At 32.3% G+C, this 24,478-nt stretch overlaps 5 protein-coding genes across 11 annotated transcripts in view; 2 read left to right on the top strand and 3 right to left on the bottom strand.

Annotated features, from left to right (window-relative positions):
• Window positions 1–7,206, bottom strand: part of LOC136272922 (cell adhesion molecule 2-like) — a 51,024-nt gene extending 43,818 nt beyond the window's left edge. Inside the window, exon 1 of one of the 2 annotated variants that reach the window (XM_066076069.1) lies at window positions 6,990–7,206. The gene's annotated coding sequence lies outside the window, so the exon portion shown is untranslated. The remainder of the gene's footprint in view (window positions 1–6,989) is intronic. The other variant, XM_066076068.1, reaches the window with a different exon arrangement.
• Window positions 993–9,962, top strand: LOC105346988 (uncharacterized). The gene is made up of 8 exons (XM_066076070.1): window positions 993–1,117; window positions 6,387–6,432; window positions 7,615–7,638; window positions 7,837–7,962; window positions 8,421–8,553; window positions 8,899–8,999; window positions 9,385–9,570; window positions 9,668–9,962. Exons 1-8 carry the CDS (start codon window positions 1,008–1,010, stop codon window positions 9,710–9,712), a joined length of 771 nt encoding a protein of 256 aa, XP_065932142.1. The 5' UTR covers window positions 993–1,007; the 3' UTR covers window positions 9,713–9,962.
• On the bottom strand, window positions 1,482–2,715 carry LOC136272923 (integrase/recombinase xerD homolog). Its single transcript, XM_066076072.1, has one exon. The coding sequence runs from the start codon at window positions 2,565–2,567 to the stop codon at window positions 1,845–1,847; it is 723 nt and encodes a 240-aa protein (XP_065932144.1). The 5' UTR covers window positions 2,568–2,715; the 3' UTR covers window positions 1,482–1,844.
• LOC117680978 (uncharacterized) lies at window positions 2,738–5,990 on the bottom strand. Its single transcript, XM_066076071.1, has 2 exons — window positions 4,898–5,990; window positions 2,738–2,867 (listed from the first exon to the last, which is right to left on the bottom strand). The coding sequence occupies exon 1, from the start codon at window positions 5,973–5,975 to the stop codon at window positions 5,247–5,249; it is 729 nt and encodes a 242-aa protein (XP_065932143.1). The 5' UTR covers window positions 5,976–5,990; the 3' UTR covers window positions 2,738–2,867; window positions 4,898–5,246.
• A 5,330-nt stretch (window positions 9,963–15,292) lies between the features above and the next one.
• On the top strand, window positions 15,293–22,728 carry LOC105326553 (uncharacterized). Of its 6 annotated transcripts, none has more exons than XM_034446237.2 (9): window positions 15,298–15,447; window positions 16,832–16,915; window positions 17,332–17,376; window positions 17,705–17,830; window positions 18,847–18,979; window positions 19,597–19,697; window positions 20,117–20,302; window positions 20,745–20,770; window positions 21,801–22,728. In XM_034446237.2, coding segments are annotated over exons 2-9 (696 nt in total). In that variant the 5' UTR covers window positions 15,298–15,447; window positions 16,832–16,837; the 3' UTR covers window positions 21,802–22,728. The 6 variants fall into 6 exon arrangements, with proteins under 6 accessions (XP_034302127.2, XP_034302128.2, XP_034302130.2 ...); XM_034446239.2 differs by having other exon boundaries at window positions 20,745–20,777; XM_034446238.2 differs by having other exon boundaries at window positions 20,745–20,781.
• Window positions 22,729–24,478: the final 1,750 nt, after the last annotated feature.

The following is a 24,478-nucleotide window of genomic DNA, read 5'->3' as shown; positions in this document are numbered from 1 at the left end:
ATGGGGGAAATGCATGTCCGATACTTAGTATGTCTTGCTAAACTGAATTAATAACAGGTGTCAGATAGTTTTGTTTAAACAAAGGCTGACTTTTGATACCAAGGTTACTAAATATTTGTAGCCATTTTCTCTGAAGTGATTTGATCAAATGATATTGAATTCTATTAACAAAACCTTGGTACAGAATGGTTAATGCCTTTCTGTTATCGTTTTGTATTGTAAAACGTACAAATCGACTGAAGTGTATCTCACTCACAAACTGGATTAACTGGGGTCATCTGCATTCCATCTACCACAAAAACAAACGTTACTCTTTGCGAGTTTTTTAAAAAACTTGAAAACATTCAACTAAATAAAGATAAGGTTCCACCAAACCGATTGGTTCACACACGTTCCATGGTCCCAACTAACACGTGATGACCGCCAAAATTTAACTCTTTTTAATGCAAAATTTTTTTAAAGGTCATGATGTGTCATATTTAAGCCACAAAGGTAATTAGAGTCACTGACCTAGATTTTATTTGTTTGCTCACCTTAAACCATCCTTAAAATTTTAAAGTGTTGAAATATGTATTGAAGGAATTTACATGTTTCAACTACAGTACTGACGATGTGCACCATGGAGTAAAATTAACAACATGACACACGAAATTAACATACTTTTCTATTGATTTGTCAAATCAAAAGAAAGGCACCTATTTTGATACAAGCAAAAAAAAGGCTCATAAAACATTAGTAATGGATAGTAATGAATGTATCTTGAAACGTTTCTTTACTATTTCATTCATTTATTGATTCATTCAGTGATTCAGTCGGTCTCATTCATTTTGTAATCTAAAATACTGCGTTGTGTTTATTGAATATTCTAGAATTTTCCTGAACCCTCTGCCAAAGCATTCTTTTTTATCATCGACCCTGGTGAGTTATTTAAAGATACTGCGCAGTATTATACCGAGTAAAGCGCACATTATTGGCAAAGAGTAAAAAGAGGCGTGGAATAACACACCATGATTGAACAAATAACAAACAGTATCCGCAATCATCCAATTCCGTGTTTTATTCCATGCCATTCTCTTAAATTTGTTAATTCACTATCCAGAATCGTTCCAAACATCAGGTCAGACTTTATGTTTATTCTTGTTTGTAATTGCAAAAAGCAAACAATTATATATCTGTCCTTCAAAAACAAGACAATTCTTGCATACATTTATACGAAATTGTTTTTGTAGAGGGTTGCAATAAATGAAGTATTTTGCTTAGCATTTATGTTCTTATTCGTTAACACTCAAACGAACATAAATAATTTATAAAATAAATAACAACACGTATATAGATGCAGAAGCGCTCTCAGAAGTGCAGTTTAATTATTACATGTATACAATCACATAATTCAATTTTCTTGTGTTCTTTTTCTCTACAAAAACAAAACAACACATATTAGCAAAATATTTATATATATATATTTTTCATAAAACCAAACATTTATGACTATCTTTGAGGGCGGGTGGGTGGGGAAACGTCTGCTTGCACTGAGAGAGAGCCTTCGAATGACTTAAAACTCAATTCTTTACCAAATCGTGCGTACCTTACGAGAATACCTGTAGAACAGGTTTTTTATAAATATAATAACCAATCAAATTGGTTAGTCTTCATAACAAACACCAGGTAAACACGTGTTCGATCGAAACACGTGTTGTAATATCTTCAATAAATACATTTATGTTCTTATTCGTTAACACTCAAACGAACATAAATAATTTATAAAATAAATAACAACACGTATATAGATGCAGAAGCGCTCTCAGAAGTGCAGTTCGACGATAAAGAAAGAAAAGACATTTGAATTATAACCCAAGTTGTTTGGTAATAGACAGTTTAACTTGTAAGTTTTCGTGCACATAACCATCTTTGGCATTTTCAGATTTCCAACGCCCGTGTTTTTTAAAAAGACGATCGCTGACACCTGCTGCGGCTGCAGCAGTTGCCCCACCCGACCTCAAACTATGAACACCATATTTCTTTGAATCTAAGCCTAGACTGTCCAATGTAGACAACACTAATTCTCGTACTCTTGTATATGACACAGGTTGTTTATCATTACTAAGCTTGTATGAGTTATTTTTCTTGCAAAATGTAACTTGCCTAAAAATAAAGTCTTCCGACTTTTCATCAATGTCTGATAAAAGTAAATATCGGAGAAGCATAGATACAGGACAAGTAGAAGAATTCGTTTTAGATATACATAGAGAAGAACCTTGTTTGTAAACGTCTGTTTTGCTTTTTGTAATAAACAATGTTAGATGAGAGTCACTAAAAACTAATTGTGACCTTCTTATGTTTACAATTTCTGAAAAACGCAAAAAACCTGCATATCCTAAAAGAAAAATACAACAGGTTCGAAGGTCATATAGTGTTGCATCACTCTTCCCAAACTTTTCAACAACAGCAGACAATATATCTGATGAAATCGGTTCTTTCTTAACGACAGGGTGACTATGTTCTCTGATACAACCTTCTTTCACAAACTTAACAAAGGTGGAATCACAAGGATTAGGGAATCCAGCCATGTCATGAGCCCATGTGATTGCATGAGTAGCTTCTTCTATATTCGAAGAGGAATCAAAAGTGTTTGCGAGATAAGCTAAATATAATGCGACATGTACATCGGAGGCTGGTAAATGATCGATGGTTGGTTTAAATGTTTTACACCACTTGGAAAAGTTTTTTGAATGCGTACCTATATTTCTTTACTGTATTTTCGGCTTTTGATTTTAGGCAGTAATTCGGTAAGGACTCCGCAAGCTTCAAAAGAGATGGATCCTGAGCGCTGTCAAATAAAGACGTCCACCTGCCGACCGAAAATAATTCTGCAAAATGTACAAGACAAATAACCAATTAAAAGAAACTGTTCAATCAAAATATCTTGAATATCAATGTAATTCTAATTAATGCACATTAACTAAACAAATGCAATACAATTATATACCTGAATCTTAAATAAAATAAAACAAACATCTGCAGTACAATTATGTACCAGGACCTTAAATTAGAATATATCAAACATCTGCAATACAAATATGTACCAGGGCCTTAAATTAGAATATATCAAACATCTGCAGTACAAATATGTACCAGGGCCTCAAACTGTATATTTACATCAACGTCTGCAGTACCATTCTTAGAGTACCAGGTCCTGCTGTATATATACACGTCCTATGATATATGTATCATTATATCACAAAAACCTTGCATCAAGTCTTAAAGCCAATACTGGAGATACAAATCGGTTAGAACCAAAAACCGTGGATTTGTTCTGACCTTGCACGTAAATTCCTGATGCGTCACTGAACTCTAAGATATCTGTGATATATTCATAAGTAGAATATTTATCTTTATAAATGTAAGGCCAAAAAGAAGCAGATCTCCATTTTGGTACAATCAAGGTTCCCACCGCTTTGCTATTAATGAGATATTTAATGGTTTTTGTCACTAAATAAATGGGCGGAACTAACCAATTGTTTTCTGTTCTCCAGTCTTGAGTAAATGAATTTACAGCTTCCGTAGCCGGATTCCAAAACAACGAATTAAATCTAGGCAACTTTTTGTTTTTTGAATTAGCAAATCTGTCAACGGAATGTGGACCATATAAAGAATCAATGAAACTGAAAAAATCTTGAGACACTCCCCAGTCTTCATAATCAACAAGTTTGCTTAAATAATCAGCTTTCTGATTTTTGTCTCTGGGGATCCACTGAATGTCGACTGAAATGTTGTGCTCCCTGCAAAACAAGAATATATTAAATGCTATTTCTTGTAAATCTGCTTTCATGCTGCCCGACTGCAAAATATTCACACAGCTCTGGTTATCTGTAAACCATTTGACGCATTTGTTAAATAACAGTTCGTTAAATGATATCAAGGCCAATTCTATGGCTTTCATTTCTCGCCATGTCGAACTTTTGCTCATTTCATTTTCATTCCACATATGATGAAAACACTTTTCATCCACACCCACAGTAAATGCCCCAGCGCCTACAGCGCTAGCATCTGAATAAACTATCGTACTTTCTCTTTCCGTTACTGTTAGTTTTTTGTTATTGTATTTTCGAAAATGTATTAACCAAAACTTTAATTCGTTTATTGATTTTGTAGCAAACTTGAAATTCAGTGTATTATCCCATGACACTCTGAAAACTATTTCCATATAGCAGTATCTTGTCATTAGTCTACAAATATTACCAAAGACAGGTTGCAAAGAAATTATTTTCCCAGCAACTCTGGCCAGCGCCCTAGCTGAAACTTTTAGTAAATCGGAAAGAAACTGAACAATAGTAGACTCAACATCTTGAATTCTTCTTTCTGGAATGGAAATGCTAAATCTTACTGAATTCCATCTGATCCCTAACCATTCAATATCTTGAACTGGACTGAAAATAGATTTTTCTTGATTAATTAATAATCCAGCATCCTCTAGTGATGATTTGATAAAACTGGAAATTCTCTGACATTCCTCAAATGATTCTGCCATAGCTAGCCCGTCATCCAAATACAGAACAATTTTTATATTGTTAGATCTCCAATACTTAACCATAGCTCTTAAACACTTAGTAAATATATACGGGGCTGTAGACAAACCAAATGGAAGTACTGTAAAGCAATAGTATTCCCCTTTCCACTCAAAACCAAGGAATGTTTGACATTCCTTACAAATATCTATATGGTGGTAACCAGATTTAAGATCAAATTTAATACAGAAACAATTGTTCTCAAAATATTGTAAAGCCAGTTTGTGATCCTCAAACTTTATCTTTTCTTTTTTCAGAAAACCATTTAACATACTCAAATCTAAAATCAAACGCTTCTTTTCTCTGTTTTCTGCAACGCTCAATGGACTTACAACAAATGGTCTGAAAGGAACTTGTATGACGCAACCCGATTTTACTAAGTCTCCGATGCTTTCTGTAACAAAAGAAAAATTCTGTAAAGCTGACTTATTATTTTTCAAATAAATCCTCGGTGGGTTAACTGCAAAAGGAATGTTATAACCAGTTTTGATCAATCTCAAGATATCTTCAAATGCGCCTATCTTTCTCCAAAATTCATAATGATTTTGTAAACTATTTTTTACACCTGTGCATGATTGATTTGATTCTATGATAGATAATAACTTGCAATGCTCATTCATTATCTCATTATTTGTTATTCGTTCGAACATATCTACAGATAATAAATACTTATCATCAAGATCACTTGGGATTTGATCTTGTGGAGATGTTGAGGGGACATCTGGTCTTCCAATGCCCAGTCTGGAAGCACCTGTAGCAGACGTCGCTGGGCTGTGGGGTACGTCTACTACCTGATCGAAAGGGCTGGTTGAACGAGTTCGAGGCACCAGCATTGGTCTGCAGAGTGTTGGCCTGTTGTAGAGCAAGGGCAGACAACTGAGCAGCAGAACCGGCAGCAGCAGAGGGTACGGGTTTGAAGTACGGTTGGAAGCGTGACTTTTTCTGTTTACTGTTCCTGAGAGCTCTGTTCTCGGCACTCCTGATCTTTTTCTCGTCGTCCGAGTCGTCAGCGATATCATTGCATTGGTATTCCTGAACCGTTTTCCACCCTGCAGGTGACCCGTCTGCCATCCTAATATACTTTTGTCTAGTTTTAAGTTTATCATTAATTCTTTTGACAACATTTTCATTGTGTTTAGACAAATCTTTGAGTTTTTCAAGTTCATCTAATATTTCTTCATTGAACAAATATTGTACCTTCTTCCCTTCGTACTTCAGTTTTCCAGCTATATTTTCTTTGAATTTCTTAGAAAGTTGCTGTGCTGAAGATTTGTTATCTTCTTGTAACTTCTCCGTTAATTGTTGAAATTGTGTAGAAATGGCCGTAGAAAGCAGCTTAACTGCGTCGGTCAAAGCGAATGCGTTAGCCGTATTCTGTTCTGGAGGCCTATGAGCAGTATCTTCTTCCATTAATATATCTTCCTCGTGGTCTGTTGAATGTAGGTAAATGCTAAGAAACGTCTGCTTGCACTGAGAGAGAGCCTTCGAATGACTTAAAACTCAATTCTTTACCAAATCGTGTGTACCTTACGAGAATACCTGTAGAACAGGTTTTTTATAAATATAATAACCAATCAAATTGGTTAGTCTTCATAACAAACACCAGGTAAACACGTGTTCGATCGAAACACGTGTTGTAATATCTTCAATAAATACATTTAGATGTCCTTGTTGAAAGCATAATTTGCTATGTGGTTTTTTTCTTTCAATCTTCTTTATAACAATTACAGTGCACATGTTGCCTCTAAAACAGCTGTTGGAGCATAAATTAATGGGGATAATTTCTGTTTTGTGAATAGAGAGTGGTTCTTTTTTTTTTAGATTAAGAATGTCACAGACTTCCAGTCAAGAGAAAAACATTCAGACGGTATGAGGTTTACATGTTTTGTCATTAAGTTCGCATTCCACTTTGTTTATACAATAAGTGTTATGAAGATTAAAAAAAATGGAAGTGCAAATTTGACTGAGGAAACATCGATACCACATTATTACATGTTTATGAAATGGCAAGCAAACATTAACCTTTACACTATAGAACCAATTTAACAATGCCTTGAACTCTCAGTAGGATGTAACTTTCTATTTCTTGCGTCAAAACAAGTTAACATGACGCTGGTTTCAAGCGAAATATACACCGATTGCGTGGCCTTGTCTCGAAGGTCAGACAAATCTTGTTGATTTCAAAGAGCCATGACTGAGTGGCCAGCATTGAAATATACATGCCTACGTCACAATGCCAATTGACACAACTACCCAAAGTCCAAGCTCTTGTTAAAATGGTTCTATATGTATGCTCATCGTTGTAGTTTCAGTCTAACCACAGGGGCATGGTATCCGCTCTACACTCTATGACATATATATATATATAAATAATACACAAGGGAAGAATACACGATTTGTAAACAATGTCAAAAAACAACTTACTTGACAAAAGTGACGCAATTCCTCCCACACAATGTTGCAAATGTTGTCAAAAAAGACGTTCATATTGAAATATTCCTAATAAACTCGGTAAAAGCGTTTTTATCTCATTAAAACCGCTGTCTGCTGCAGACATTCAATCTCTTCGCCCAAGAAAAGATAACTCTGTACTAACTTTACAAGACTTTTTAACTTTAAACTTTTTAACTTTTTAACTAACTTTTTAACTTTTAAAGATTGAGAAAATGAGCATGGTTTAGTTAAATGAGTAATAAAAATGAACTACACACTTGGGGTTACTAAGGGAAAATGTTAATTTTAATACTGTTATCAAAAAGGGGTTGCTGTCATTTCTGTTACTTTTCAGAAGCTTATGTTATCATAACATATAACTTTTAAACAAGATTCATTATCAAAAGTATAAACAAATATACGTGTTGAAATTAAAGTAGTAGACCTTCGTGTTTACTTTAATATTAAGTATATGAATATACACAATAGTTCTGAATTAATTTTTTTAGAATGAAATCCATCCTGTAATACTTTTGTAATAATATTGTAATCGTGTTACCATGTTATGGTTTTTTTGGGTTTTTTTAAACCTACTTTTATTTTATTTTATTTTCAGATGAGTGACGAGGAAAAGGAGAAAGTGAGTACAAGTGTTAGAACATCATGATAGCATTCTTAAAATCGTTGCAAACAAAATCACAACCTAGAAATGTATTTTCCAAGTCAAAAAAAAACACATATAACTAAACGTAGGCTGGTAAGAGCACAATTGGGGTAATAAGTTTAAAATAATCGACATACAAGTTTGTCTCAAACAATAGTTTTCTTTCCTTTCCAGCATGGCTGCTTTGATGGTTTGAAAGAGGAAATGAATAAGATTGGAAATACCATCCAGAAGGAATTTGACGTTGTTGGACACAAGCTTACCTCAGAAATCCATCAGCATACTCACGCTCCTGTTCTTGTACGTTGGCGATTTTATTTGCTTGTATCTCTCCATTAGGTATAGGTCTCTGTTTTAGACCAAGAAGCTTAGATGTAGTATCCCTCTTGCAGAAGGAAAAAAGGGGAAAAAAGAAATCGGGAATTTCTGAGAGATAACTCAACTACCAAATATACATGAAGTCAGTGAAAGGAATATGATATTGTTTTAAGCTTCGTTGTCATGATGGCTTTCTGCGTTGTCATGATGGCATCAGAAAGAGAGCAACATAATTAGTAAATAATAATGTTTCCTGGGAACTTAAAAATGGTTAATACTCATGCTGGAACATTGTCAACAGTACATATACCTTATGTGTCTCATGGTATTTTGACATGGTCTTGTAACAATCTTATCTAATATATGCATTTGTTGAATGTGAACGTATCTTACAATTATTACATGTACATATGTGTACAATGTATTATTACCTTTTGCAGCACAACTTTGTAACAGGTAACAAAATTCAGTTGGTGTCAAAAATCAATGGACGTGCGTTGCAGGTTGCAAAAACAGACGATGGCGGTTTAATCGTCAATGGAGCTGGAGATTTAGGGCCTACTGCACAAAATGGTATAAATTTATCCAATATCATTTTAAAAGAAATTGTAAATCTGAACAAAAAGAGACTGTTTTGCCATTATAAATGAAATGCAAGAATCAAATATATTATACACTTTTATGAAACTGTTCAATGTCAAAAATAAGATGTATCTTTAGTTGACATTTCTTGGAACTCTGCAAATCCAAACAAAATAACTTGATAAATAATCTGGTTGTAGGGTCCCTCTTCGAGGATAGAAATTACCATGCATGACAGATAAATGTGATTTTTTTTTCTTGAATACAACTTCTGCAATTGAATTATTGAATGTTGATACGTTAAGGGTTGTATAATTAGTCAATGTGTTTTTGTAGCTATTTGGACGGTCATCAATGAAGGAAACAATCGAGTCCACCTCCACAACGACTTTAACTACCTCGCCATTATCAGTGGACAAACGCAAGTCATGTACTTTGTAAGTAGTGAGTGGACAAGTATAAGTCGTGCACCTTGTCAGTTTTCACAAATCTTTATCATAGAAAATATCTGTTTTCAATATTCTTTCATAAAAACATTCAGTTGAATTAGTCGTAAGAATATATTCCATTTACGGCTGTGATTATTTTTGTCAGTGTTTAGAGACTCTTGAAAGCCGTCTTGATATATAATCTGTTCCCTTGCCTATGTCATAATAGAGGCAATAAGCAATGATTAACATGTGTGTACCATGGCCACAAACGCCAAACTTGATGCAAATTTACTGCAAAATTTGCATCAAGATCTTTAAGGTTATATTGTCATTTATACAATGATAGCTCATATAAACAGACACAAGCTGACATTGATTTCATTATATGTAGGGGGCAGGGGCCCAGGTGGCCGATGAGACGAAATTTCAACTGATTGCGAAGGGAGATAACTGCGTAGTTCTGGAGTCTGTTAAGGAATACGACAGATGCGTGGGAGTACGAGAAGATGGTACTATCAAACCCGCCCTACACTGTTTACCGGCAGACGAGCATGCGCAGTTCTGTGTATACGTTCTGGTAAGTTTTATTACTTTTTCCAAAAAAAAAAATGTAACATTACATTGTACATGTAATTCTTTTTAATGAAAATTGTTTTATGTTGTTTTTTTTGTAGGAAGCTCCATTGGTTGAAAAGGCAATTGCAACTAAAGGGGAATAATTCTTTTTTTTTCTCTCTCTCGTTTACTTTGACATGTATTTTGATATTCATTGACTGTGATAGGATAAAAATTAACCATTTTAAATGTGGTTTATGTAAAGTTTACTTACAATTATTTTTTTTCTATTTTTTTTTTTTAGACTGGATGACTTTTTACTTTTGTAATAACTTATGTCTTTATTGTATCATTAAACTTTTTCTATTTTTACTATATGATTCTTTTAAATAAAGAAAATCCTCGCAAGCTTAAGCTTGTATGTTTGTTGTGTATTATATTCATGTACAGGTGTATTGGATCATCACCTTCGCCCCGCGGGCTGGGGATGACCCCTTGAAGAAAGCGACGCCAGCGCGCATACCACAAGGGTATAAACAAAAAACAAACCAAAACCTACGAACGGAACTTTGACACGTTGTCACACACTATATGATCTTAGGTTAGAAGTAAACTTTCATTTACAGAACCGTTCAAAGGATCATAGCAACAAACATCTTATGATATATTATATATACATTGTAATTTTTAAGCAAAACATATTGCAATACTCTCAAATAAACAAGATGCCAATTTCATAATGAGAAAAATTATTGCGAGTCTTACAATGAGGAAATGTGAAATTTCAGCGGCATGTATAGTATATATGTATATTATTGTACTAGCTTCAAATGTATAATTATTTTAACTTTCAAAATTCATTTGTTCATATAGTTCAGCAGTTGGTATATTTATCTTATAATTCATGCGTTTAATTCATTTCCTTTTCTGAAGCAATTTCAAATCCTTAAACCCAAACTATTCCACAAATGTATATAAAAGACTATGATGCATTCAAAATTCTAATAAAAAAGAAAATCTCAGATAAGCATGCATTTTGTCCGTCTATGGTCGTTGTTGTAAACTTGCTCAGTGTTATTATTTTCTCCGGAAGCCATGGGCCAATTTTGATTAAACTTGGCAAGGTGTATAAACATGTAAACCTAATGGTAAAGAAAACTCAGCTTTGTTCATAAGAAGAACTACGCTCATTTGAAAGGAGAGACACTGTTGTGAGTCAGAAAAGTTTTCTTGCGAATTAATGAACCATGCACAATATGTCAATAGTTGCTTCAACGAATAGCATACTAGGTTCAATATGTATATCCACTGTCCATCTTCTTTTCTACAATGCTTGCTACCTTCATATCCCCATAAACCACCAAATAAAGCATATATATTGTCATATATTATTGTTTAATTCTTTGTTCAATCCTTGAACATGGGTCAAAAGGAGCCGCATTGTTGTCACCACCAAAATCACGAAAATTAGCTAAACATAGTTTCACAGTTGATAAACTAGGTTCATCGGTTGTAAACTGCAGTTTACGGACAGAAAACTATAGTTAACGACGTTAATCTGTTTCACATCTGTTAACCAAATTTACCGCGATCAGAGAGTAAACTATACTTTTGTTTATTAGTCAACAGCTGTACAGCTCATAGACATATACAATTAATATACACATGTTATAATACATATACTGGTCACTTGAAAAAGGCAAGTTTATACATGAAGTTTTCTGATTACAAAAGCATTCTTAATATATTTACCTAAATTGCACAAATCCTTTACATTTTGTGTTGACAATAATAGAATTAATTTAAAGACAGAGGGTTTAATATAATAAAACTTCTTAAGGAATTTTTCTCTTAAGTTACAGTAATAGGGACATTTCAATATAAAATGATATTCATCTTCTATATCTAAAGTACATAGAGGACATAAACGTCTTTGTAATGGAACATTGTTATATCTGCCAGTTTCGATGGTAAGACAATGGGATGATAATCTTAATTTACATATAAGTTTCTTATATTGTAAAGGAATTCTTTTTGTTAGATATGACTGCAAGGTACAATGATCAACTAGATATCTATAGATTGTACATTTGGAAGAGGCATTTATGTCAGCTAGTAAAGACTGTTTAAAATTATCAAAAATACGTTGCTTGGCGATCGTTAAAATAATTTCTGGCTTTTCAAAAAATTGGTTTTCCCATAAGTTCATTAGCCCAATACTTGTTAACATATTCTTGATCATATACTTAACGCCGATTACATATTTGCGAATGCAGAACATAGTTAATCTGGTAAATATAGTTTCACATTTGTGAAACTATGATTCACAAGTCTCACAAATTTAATTTATAGTTTACAGATGTGAATCTATATTTATCAGCAAAATCTATTGTACGGACAGATGAATTGAGATTATCATTTGTTAATTTTGGTTTACAACTATTGAATATAGTTTTCCGGATGAAAACTATAGTTAACGAATCGTTAACTATCGTTTACGATCAGAGGTTTACGATTGTAAATTGGGATTAACAACTCTTAATTATTGTCAACGAATGTTAATTATAGATCGACATTTATCAGCAAATTAAATTTTTTTCGTTAACGTTTATTTAGAAACAGAAAAATTTAAATTAGCATTCGTAAACTTTTACAGATGAAAACTTTAGTTAAGTATACATAAAACATATTTTTCTGTAGACTGTCTGAATTGTGATAACTGTCCCGCGGACCAACAGGACCAATTAGTCGTTACAAGATGCTTGAGGTAACCTCCCTTCCCCCCCAATCCATTTAGACCCCCAATTCAATTTCATTTTTTTATTCGCTCAAGACCAGTTCACTGGTATTTGAGGTTCAAAATCAGTATATACAAATGTACACGAACACAGTCAAGGATCACATGTACAGTAGGAGTAATAATGACAAAAAAAGGTTAAAATCACAATACAACAGGTTGTTAAAGTTGGTTTCTGGAAGAACAGACTTTGAACATTTTTTTAATAAATATTGACAAGTTTTTTAGTTTTTCTACATTAAAAGTATTCATGAGCTCGTTAAATTTTATAATATTTGGGTTTTTCATAATATCTCTTGGGTAAAAACATTTTTCTGTCGTTTACAAAATGTGTACATTCTAAAATATAATGAAATTCATCCCCAAAACTATTACAATCACACATTGTACATTTTCTTAAATGTTTTTCAATATTATGCCATCTACCTGTTTCAATGGGGAATCGATGATTACATGTTCGTAATTTTGTTAACGTGGTCCGTAGATCTGTAGGTAAAATCAGCAAGTACTTTTCTAAATTGAGATTTGTTTTAAAAATTCTATAGTTAATACATTTTGGTGAGTTATCTACTATATACTTCTCCAATCTTGTACAAATTGATTTTGTAATATTTCTTTAACTATTGACTTAAGCCAGTTATAACTACATATTGTTTGATTTTCCCATATATAAGACAACCCGCACGAGTTGAGTATATCATGTATACATTTTATCTATGGATGTATAAAAGATCCATTTTGTAACATCTATAAAAATAACAATAGATTACATTAGTGAGTTTACAATCGTGGGCTGTCAAAACTTTTGCCCAGTACATTATCATTTTAATTTTAACAAAGAGTGACAATGGGTACCTTCCAGTTTCTCCATACACCATACAATTTGGAGTACTAGATTTAAGATTAAGAATAAATGTCAAAAATTTTAAATGTACCTTTTCAATAATATCTAAATTTTCGTAACCCCACACTTCGCACGAGTAAAGTAAAATTGGGTTAATGACCTTGTCAAATAGGTCTAACTGACAATTAATTGGTAGGCTAAAATAACGTAATTTTCGTAAAACACCATATAATGCCTTTGACGCTTGTTCTACTAAATGCTTTTTAGCATTATTAAATTTTCCACTTCTTGATAAAACAATACCCGAATAGCAGAATGATTTTACGTTTTCAATAGTTACATGTACTCCTTTATACAAAAATTTACGCTTTGACATTGCACCTTTTGAAAAAATGAGGATCTTTGTTTTGGCTATATTGACATTAAGTTTCCATATATCACAATAATTTGCAAACGCATCTAATGACTTTTGTAAATCAGGCGAAGATTCAGATATAAAGACAGTGTCATCGGCATAAAAAAGTAGACAGAGTTTCAACATAGCAAATAAATCATCCTGTATTTGAGGAGAAGGACAAGTAAAACCCTCTATCTGGTTTCGTAATAAATAATCTTCCAAATCGTTAATAAAAAGAGAAATAGAAATGGTGACAAATTTTCTCCTTGTCTTACACCTATGTTACACATAAAAAATCTGATAAATGTTGATCAATTTTCACCTTTGATTTAATACCCTTGTACATGTTAATAATAAATCTCAAACATTTTCCATCTATCCCACTTTTAAGAACTTTCGCCCATAGTCCATCTCGCCAAACTGTATCAAAAGCTTGCTTAGAATCAATGAAAGCACAGAATAGTTTCCTCTTATTGTTTAGTGCATACTTACAAAGAAAATCAATAACAAATAAATTATCTGATGTACAATAACCCTTTCGGAAACCTGTTTGCGCTTCGTTGATTAAGTGTATTTCGTTAGCAAAGGTGTTTAAACGGTCACATATTATACTAGTAAAAAGTTTTCCTATTTGTGAGTTTAGCATTCATCTGTGTTTGCATTTGTGTAAGCTGTATCAGAACTGTGTGGATAGATGCTAGTGTGATGTCACTATTTCCGTCACTGTTGGCGCTCGGTCCTTTATTTGTGTGTCACCATGGATAATAGCGTGATTTGCAGTATTTGATTCAGCTCTCTTCTATTCATACATTTTTAAGTCATATAAACTACATATATCCCAATTTAATAAATCTAAATTTATCAGAAAATTAACCATTTGTATAGCATGTATTTACTGGCAAAAGGCTTTATCAATTTAAAATCGTTTATTTTACGTTATTTTTTTTTAGATTTCTAAAATGGATACGTTGTGTTGATGGATAAAAAGAATTTTCTATCAAGATGAGAATAAACAACCCCATACTGAGGTCTACCCCCGGGGAGGTGGTTCTCTTCTTTATTAATTTGCTGCGTTTTACAAAAGAACTTACGACAAAGTCGTGAATATCTTTATAGTCTCATGGACTGATCTTTAATAAACAAAATGTATATAACACCGTTAATTCGCAACTATTTTGATTTCTATAATTTCTATAATTACATTTTAATGGAACTCAGTAAATAGAAAATCTGATTAGTTTGTTATCAATTAGCATCCGTTCATTAGGTCGAAAGTCGTAACTTCTTTTGTAAAACGCAGGCTCTTAATTCGTCAGAATTCAGAAATAAGTCCAATAATTCGGATTAAAACTAAAAAAATTATTGTAAATCTTTCTCATATGTAATAAAAACTCAAACTTTTGTCATAACCCATTCATCCAACCGGAGTCAGCGTCTGAACTCAATGGACATTTGAAGTGAAATACAGAAAATAAATTTTATAACAGAAAAATCTACATATTTTCATAGATTACTCAAACGAGCAATGTGGCCCATGGGTCTCTCTGACATCGACATGAATGATATAAACATTATCAGTGATCATTTTACAGATATTTATCTTAAGTTATATAATTTATTTATATAATATATATGAGATCTAACATAACTCAAAACCATACAGCGTTGAAGAATGTCGTTTTAATACATTTCCTTAGAATATCATGGACATACTTGCAATTTCCGTTGATTAGTCAAACCCAAGTAACGTGACTATGACGGAAGTTTCGTGAATGTAAACAATAGGCTGAATTGGTCGAACCATAAAATCTGTTTTCACAACTGCTGTAATCGTCATAACTGACTGGCTATAGGTAAGAAGGTAATATTACTTATTCTGTTTTAAAAAATGTTTTCATTTTGGCATATAAAGCATGGGTTGTTAATTACATGGAATTTGCTGGTTTCTCTTTACATATTCCACAGTTCAATTCTTTATGAATAGAATGATATTGAACATCATTTATTGACTATAAAGGTGTCAAAAGATTGGACACAATTTTTTAAACTTAGGTAGTCCTCTCCTTATTACATAATTATATTTAATAGTTAACACTGTCATATAATAAATATTTATAACAATTGTGGTACAAATCAAATGAAACAGAAATAAAAACACTTGTTTTAAACTATATAAAACGCTGTAATATTGTGTGTATTTACTATTTAGGCCTATAAGCACTGTAGTAATTGAATGAGAAAATTATGCAAATATAATTAATTTATGATAAGAGTCTACAACTTGTACATATCGATTAACAGCTGGTATAACATATTGTGAACTGGGGGTATTTTACAGGTATAACTTATTTTCTGATATTTGGGAAGAATTTATAGCTAGGCAGTTCAATGAAATGAAGGCTTTAGAATTAAGTTCAGTATAAAGATATTTAGCAATCAAATGTGAATTTTGATATTGAACAAATTAAATTTACAGCCAGAGACGATTAAAATTAGACCACAGTCTGTAAAAGTTACATGTATGTACCATACAATAAAAGAAGATAATTAATTTAGATTTTTTGGGGAGGATAAATGTGTTTTGTCAAATTGAATCTTTACTCTTGTTTTCCAAAGTTCTAGTTTGCTGAAAATTCAACATGTTGTAAAAGAAGGCGTCAGTTTTATAGTCCTTTATTTTCTATTCTTCAAATATTGCATACCCCCGGTACATATATTATGACGCAATTTATCAATAATTCATCCTCATGTACTTGTGACTGGTAGGATGTATTATTGTAAATAGATATAGGATAGACATGTTGAAGATGATGATTCCTGTTTCATTTGAGTTAATTCATTTAGAATTTGAGTGACGCATACACAATGAGTTGAATAATATAACACAAATTTTTTTGTATGTTACAGCTGCATTTTTTTTTTTTTATTTATGCTGATATAACTAACAAAGAAATGTTAGCAAGGATAATGATTCAAAAATTTTACAATCTCATTAATATTAGACTTTTCATCTTAATCCAAGTTTGATTTGTCTTTTTATATCTCATGAGCAATTTATGAATAATTCAGTAAAGAGCTAAATGAAAGATCTATAATTTTGATTACAAGTACATTTTGTAGAATGAATTTTTCAATGCAAGATTACGTAGCTGCATAATTCACATTACAACCCCCAGTTCATTCTGATATATCATTTTTTATGCATTGTATTATATAATACGTGTAGCTTAATTGATCATCTTCAGAAAAATATGGCAGCAAAGTATCCAGGTGGACCACCCCCTCCCTACCAAGGAGCCCCACCCCCCTACCATTACCCAATGGCAGGGGTAAGTACAGTACATGTACCAATAACTCATAAACTACATGTACATACCATGGTGCTGTGAGAAATATATTCATGCAGAACACAAGATTAATGATTTTATCTTTTGAAAATTAAAATGACCTCTTGAAAGTCAGTAGTCTATGCATGGAAATGGGGAAGAGAATGGAAATAAACATATAATCCTTATGATAACAGTTGTCTTCCTTAAATATCTCTAAATGTAGATCATTTACCATATGCAATTTAATGAGATTGTTTTTTCTTCAATGAAGTGATTCAATATAATAATCTGATAATCATATATTTTGATTTATGAACTTATCATCATGAATCCTACATTGATTAGAAACTTACAATTGTTTTCATACATTATATGTACATAATCCTATAATTATAATCTTTTTTCTCCTTCTCTAGACAACAGTCATAGTCCAACAAGCACCACCTCCACCCAGAACAAACGTGAGTATATATGTCCATGAACTAAACTCTTCTACCATGTCAATTAATCCTAAATAATCTCCATATTCCACTTAAAAGAACAATTGAAGTATTCATCAATACATGTCTCTTACTAAATGCCATGCATATTATATTGTGAATAGACAGTCCCAATATTTTAATTATGAATGTATTTAAATTATACCTTATATGTCTGAAATCCTCCATTATCTCAGAGTTTGACTTTATTTTGAAAAGTCTAAAAGATTGATTGATACATTTCTTTCAAAGTTTGATTTTTACATATGAAAATACATGTATGTATATTTTTTTGGTTTAAATCTTGCAGCATGGCATACTTGGATCATTAACAAAAGACCTGAACAAATTTGGTCGCTCTGTACAGAAGGAACTAGATGCCGCAGGAAACATGATAAGATCAGAGTACAACCAACACAATTACGGCCCAGTTATGGTAATTAAGATTTTCATCAGATTCATCATATCAGGCCTGATTTCATTCAATGGACAACAGCAATTTGATAATGACATTCTGGCCAATCTTTCATTTATGAAGTCTTAGAAATATGAGCAAGCTGTCTGTTTAATTAAAATTTACATGTAAGTAATGCTCTACCCTTAAGTCAGCAACCAAATCTCCTATACATAACTCTTACCCATTATACCCATAAAGTCAGACACAAAAGATGCAAAATTATCTGTTTCAATTCTACCCTTTAAATTAAGTTACCGAGACAATATGTGCCAAATCACCAGTGTTCAACTCTGCCCCTGACAAAATGCACCAAATCTCCTTTATTAAATGCTACCCTTAAAGTCAGCAAGAGAAGATGCAAAATTATCTGTGTCTAATTCTACCCCTTTATTTACCCAGTAACCTGTCTGACTCACTCTCTCTCTCTTTCTCTCTCTCTCTCTCTCTCTCTCTCAATTATTGAGTATTTTGTCTTTTCCATTACATTTCAATTGTTTTTGTCAACCTAAATGCTATTCTTTTTAATGGAATAAACCAAATGGTACACCAACAAAATTTTAGATACATGTACATTAATTCATACCAGTATGTCTTGCTTTTTAGTTCTATAGTTGCGGGGAATTCTTGGTTCCATACTTCTTTGTGTTATGGTTTTCAGAATTAATTAGAAACTGCAGGTTATAAATGTGTTTTTTTGGATTTAATATAATTCAGTATCAATGGTTACCTGTAATAATTTCTAATTAAGAATTGTAGAATTATACTGTTTATATGTGGTTATCAGAATGAAGTTTATTTATCATCATAATTTAAAAAAAATCTGGAAAAAAAAAACCGAACAATTAAGCATGAAAATGTCTTAGAATTTTTCTGACTCTGTGTATTGCAATTTCATAGTCAGTTTTCATTCAATCCACTTGCAGAAGGTGAATCTATTTAAACTATACCCTCAATTTTGATAAACTTATCGTAAAACTGTACATCAAATTTTTTAGGAGAATTTTGTGACTGGAAACCAGGTACAGCTTGTGTCCAAAGCAAGCGGGCGTTGTCTGCAGATCGTACAGTCACAAAGCGGCCAGCTAGTAGTGGATGGAACAGGAAACTTGGGACAACAAGTCTTCAATGGTAAACATGAATTTGCTGTATGATGCATTAGACACATAATGGTGCATTAGACACAAAACGGTACATGCGCAGATCCAGAAAATTTTTCCAGGGGGGGTCCAATAGTTATTTGTTATTTGAGGTTTTTTTTTTGGGAGGGGGGGATCTGAGGCATTTTTTTGGTAATTTTATAATGTATCTGGACCCACCTGACCCCCCCCCCCCCAATCTGCGCATGTTGGTACATAATGTATATGCAAATCAGTCTTAATTAATTCATTGAGAAGAAAAAATGAAGCATTTACAAAGTCAGGCAGCAGAATTGTAAGATGCTTTTAAATAATATAAAGCCAGCAGTTCCAGAATTCTACCTGAAGAATGGAATGATCTGTGAATTTTATTTTAAACATTTGTAATATGGTTGATTTTTAAGGAGAAATTTCAAAAGATTTATTCAGAATACTTTAGGCTGGTGGGTTAGTGGTTCTATAAACTTTGCAAAAGACTGGAAATTTTTAATTATATATTAATTAACAAGTATGTAGTACAATGAAGACTGAATTAAAACATCTGTAGAATGTTTACTGCTTGTATAACTTGAATCATTAAGTGATTTATTTGTTGATTTTTTTATTCAGCTTTATGGACTGTGATCAATGAGGGAAGTAATCAAGTTCGTCTCCACAACAACTTCAACTATCTAGCCATAGTGAAAGGTCAAACTATGGTCATTCATAAGGTGAGGGCTGCATCATTTTTATGTGATTTTAGTCTTAAAAATTTATGTACACATTGATTGGCATATGTTAAATCAATTAAGTGTTACAGTTTTCTCGGCCATCTTTCTTTTGATCTTTGATAACTTTCCCAATAAGTCTTGTACTTGGTGACCTTTAATATAAGTCAAGGTCAGGAAAATAAATGACTTCGTGTTGGTGCAGGATCATTGCATGTTCAAAGGGAATTAAGATAATAAAATCAATAATTAAACATTTTCAACATGTATTTCTACTCAATATGGTCATGTTCGGTTGCATGTAAATGTTAAGATGTTTGTACTACCTTCATGCCTGCATGAAACATTAAAAAAAAATTATTGTTTTAAAGAAAGCATTGGACAATTCTTTATTAACATCATTCATTCCCTTTTATTTTTAGCCACAGGGAGCCCCCCTTGGAATTGAGACCAAGTTTCAGCTGGTGTTGAAAGGGCAAAACTTTGTGTGCTTGGAATCTATGTCTGAGAGAGGAAAGTGTGTTGGGGTTCTGGCGGATGGGTCCCTGAAGCCAGCGCTGGCCTGCTCCAATACCGATGAGCATGCCAAGTTTGGCGTGTACTTAGCAGTAAGAATTCAGCTTTTATTAGTATACTTTTTCTCCAAATAAGAATAATTAAGGACTTTCCGTTAACATTATTTAATTCAGACAAAGACATGTTGGTTTTTTAAGCATGGCTTGTTAGCCTTCAGTAAGGCTAACGTTTTGTCCCTTTGTTGTGCATTTGAGAATTTTTTAAGGTTTATTGATAATATGAAGAATATTTGAAATTGGAGAGAAGATTATGTTATGAATTGATAAATTAAGAGATAAACACACGGTCAAAAGACTTCAAACTTGCTTCCAAATATATCCATTGCATTTGAGATTCTGAAGATAAACTGAATGCAATATTACTTTTATATCTATATCTTTAAAATGTGACCATTTCTGGGAATATAATTTGGTGAAAGTTGATAACACTCTAGGGGAATCAGTTAGCATGAAAACATTATTTGATTCTTAATAGCTAAAGAGTCAGACCAAGAAGCTATAGTAAGTAGTAAGTAAGTAAGTAATTATTTATTATAGTGACATTGTGCATATATGACATTTGTAATGTTGTATAACAAAATATATCAATAAGTTGCATCCGGTCCCTTGGACTTCTAAGTCACTTTATACATTTGTAACTTCATGCATGCATGATTTCAAATTTGAATTATAATTATGTTAACTTCTGGACTTTGACAAAGTACATTACTTGAACACATTTACTATGGTCATATTTTTTCCCCTGAGTTGGTACATATAGGCAGTGGTTAAGCAGTTTGTAATGGATAATCGTTGATCAATTAAACTAGTAAATATTGACTATTATTGAATTTGTTCAGAATTATACACATGTGGACATATTTAATGTGTAATATAAAAGAAAATGTTTTTTATCTTCAATACACTGTTCTAATCATAATATACAAAGATATTCACCTATATTCGTTCATTACAGAAATGTCCAATTTTAAATGCAAATCGGTAGAGTTCCGCATCTGAATTGGCAAAAGTTGATCTCTCTTGTTTTGTGAATTTAGATTGAACATAATGTTCAATAGTGTTACATGTATTAGTTTTCAATGTAATACATGTATATGGTCTTAATTTTGGATATGCTGGTTACCCTTTCGTCCATCTGTTCTGATTGTATTTGTAAAGTTTCCTTTCAATATTTCAAAAACTTGCATTTGGCAATTAATGTTCATACTGAGTCTCCACTTCTTTATACACCATTAATTGAGAGTATCTAGTACTTGTTGCATATCATGTTCGTTTTCAGTGAGAAGTACAATATTGTCTGCATATGATTATAAACAAACTTTCTCATCATTCATTTGTACTCTCTTGTTAATTAAATTATTTGACTTCAATAGCTAGTTCATTCATAAAAATCAAGAAAAGAGTGGGTGAAAGGTTATAATTTTTTTTAAATTTTCATAACTGTCCACAGAATTTGTATACTATATTGATAATTATGTAGATATACTACTTATAGTGTACAACCATGTCATTTTTTTTGTCTCTCTTTCAGAGTACTCCCTATTCACAGTACCCAAGACAGAAGTAAATCAGTGAGCTGCTGAGGAAATCATTTCTGTATCAGTGTGAATTTTCAGTATAAGTAGTCTGCACATTCTTTAAGACAATTAGATCTGAACTTTAACACAATCATTTAATTGAAACACAACTGAAAAGTATATAATAATCACTGATGATTTATCAAGACATACCTTTTGCAATATTCTCTGCTTACGTTCATTTGTTTTTAAACTGCAACAACAAAGTGTTTTAAAAATGCAGTGCAGTGACATTTTTTCCAATTTTCAAAGATAAAATTCTTTGTTGTTTCTATTAAAAGAATGTACATTTCTTCAACTAATTTTTTGTTATGTGACTTCTAGTTGTTAATCTTCAATGAGTGAAGGCATCCTTTTGCATTATTTTATTCAAAATATTAATGATAATATGTTGAAAGTTTATGTACCGTTGTATTGTAATTAATTTGCTTGCGATCAATTGAATACCATATGTATATTGTCCTCTCGTCCTCTTACAACTCATTAATGTTTGTATTAATTATAAGTGGTGTGGTTTGTAAAATGTACTGATTTCATTGTATAGGTCACCATTGTAGCATTTTACAGTCTTTCACAATTCATGCTCTCTGCAATCATTCTGTGTTTCTAGGTACCTTCTGAATTCGGATGTTGAATTTCTGATGTAGTTAAAAAGACTCGCATAGATTAGTGGCTGTTGAAAAATCCATGAATGAACCAAAAAGTCATTTGTATTAAGTTTGTTAACTCGTTTCTGTTATTGGTTTTTAAAGATTGAAACAATTTTATATTAATTGTTCATTTACATGTATATGTTGCACCAGTATGTATAATCATTTTCTTTTACATGTTCAACATTACTTTTTTCTGAAAAATAAATAATTTAAAATCTTACAAAAATAATGGTTGTAGTGCCGTTAATGCTGGTTTCAAATGTTTGCAAACTAAGGAGCGAAAAGGATTTAATTATCAGGTTAAAAACGATTATATTCATAGTAAAAGCTTGGGTCCCCAGACCAATTAGGTATCAACCTTTATGGTTCCGCTGAGTCGGGGGGGGGGGGGGGGTCTGATGGTCTTGGTTGTACCTACTACACATACATGTACATTGTTGCATGCAATCAACACAGGTTTAAGAATCCTCTGCAAATGTTGAATTTATGACATTCTTGTTAGTAGACAGTTTTGAAGAATGATTGAAATTGTGCATATATTCAAATGCACCAACTTTTAAAAAAAAATTCAGACATAGCAAGACGCCGAGCAAATGAGTGGAGCAATAACAATTTGTTACCCATCAACTCCCATTGAAAATTCTGGTAGCATCGCTCTATGAAGCATGACCAGTTTTAAGCATCCAAAGACTTGTGGAAATCTTTGGGAGATCACTTTGCGATCATGGCGACGGTTGTGCGACCGTTTAAAGATCGTATGAAATCTTTGTCTATCTAGCTTACTTTGCAACGCTTAAAAACTCTATAAAGCGTTCGTTCGAGTTATGGGGGATTAAGGAGTGCCCCTGCTTCAACATATCTGACTTCTTCACTCGTTCCCAAAATATATATGTTGCACACAACATCCAGAAAAAGTAGATCACATACAGCATCAGAAGCATGGCAAGTATTGTATTTAATCCCCCTCGACAGTCCTCGATGTGAACAGTTGATTACCCATAATGCCTAAATAAATCGGGTCTGTTTTACTTTTAGTTATCCTTATTATATATGAGGTTTGAGGGTTTTTTTTTTGTTTTGCATACATGTATAACAGAATTATCAAAGGTTACATCTCTATTTTAAAATGCTTTATTTCAAAAAGCATTCTGTAAAAATTACATTCTACTCCATTAATCATTTAGAGACCAATTCAGATCTTTACTTTTTGGTACATTTCTAAAGAAAAGATTTAAAAGCCAACGACAACGGAACCAGTTCCATGTATGGCACAATTTATTCAGCAAAATACAAAATAAAAATGACAGCATAAAACCTTCACACAAGATGTAAAAAGATAAAATATATTATGCAAATTTCACCAGTAAATTATGCTGCTTTGAGTTATTCATTCCCATCTGTTGTCACCATTTTATTCGAATATACATTCAGACGTTGTGTTTTCATATTTCTATTCATTTTCCTGTTTCTACTCTAGCAACAAGAAAGGTCCATTGTTAGATGATGGTTTTCAAAGAAATTTCTCGAGGTAGGAAAAATCCCAATACGCAACAAATAACCTTATGACCTGAATTTGAAAAAAATCCCCTGAATAAGAAAACTATAATTTCATAACACGTCTCTCGTTTTAACAATAAAAATAACTGCAGTAACAACACGTAAACATTCAGAATTTCAAAACATTTTCTAGACTGCTTTAGTTTTCTCTGAGATAAAAGTTTAAGATAAAATTCTAGAAATTTTAATGAATGTCTTTTTGACGCTTCGCATGGCTCATTTCATAACATCTCCGTTTTTCGATTTACATTAACCAAACCAAAACTCAACGAATATTGCATATTAAGACAAAAATTGAGAATAGCAAAGATATTGATGACAGTGAACAGGTTTACGATTTATTAAAACACCAATTTTACGGCACATCAATTTTGAAGTTTCTATCACTATTCATGAAAATATTTGAATCTGTCACAAAAATA

The sequence above is a fragment of the Magallana gigas genome, chromosome 2 (genome assembly GCF_963853765.1).
Source record: "Magallana gigas chromosome 2, xbMagGiga1.1, whole genome shotgun sequence".
Taxonomy (NCBI): Eukaryota; Metazoa; Mollusca; class Bivalvia; order Ostreida; family Ostreidae; genus Magallana; species Magallana gigas.
Note: the sequence above shows the minus strand (reverse complement) of the source record. Positions and strands in the feature narration are given on the sequence as shown.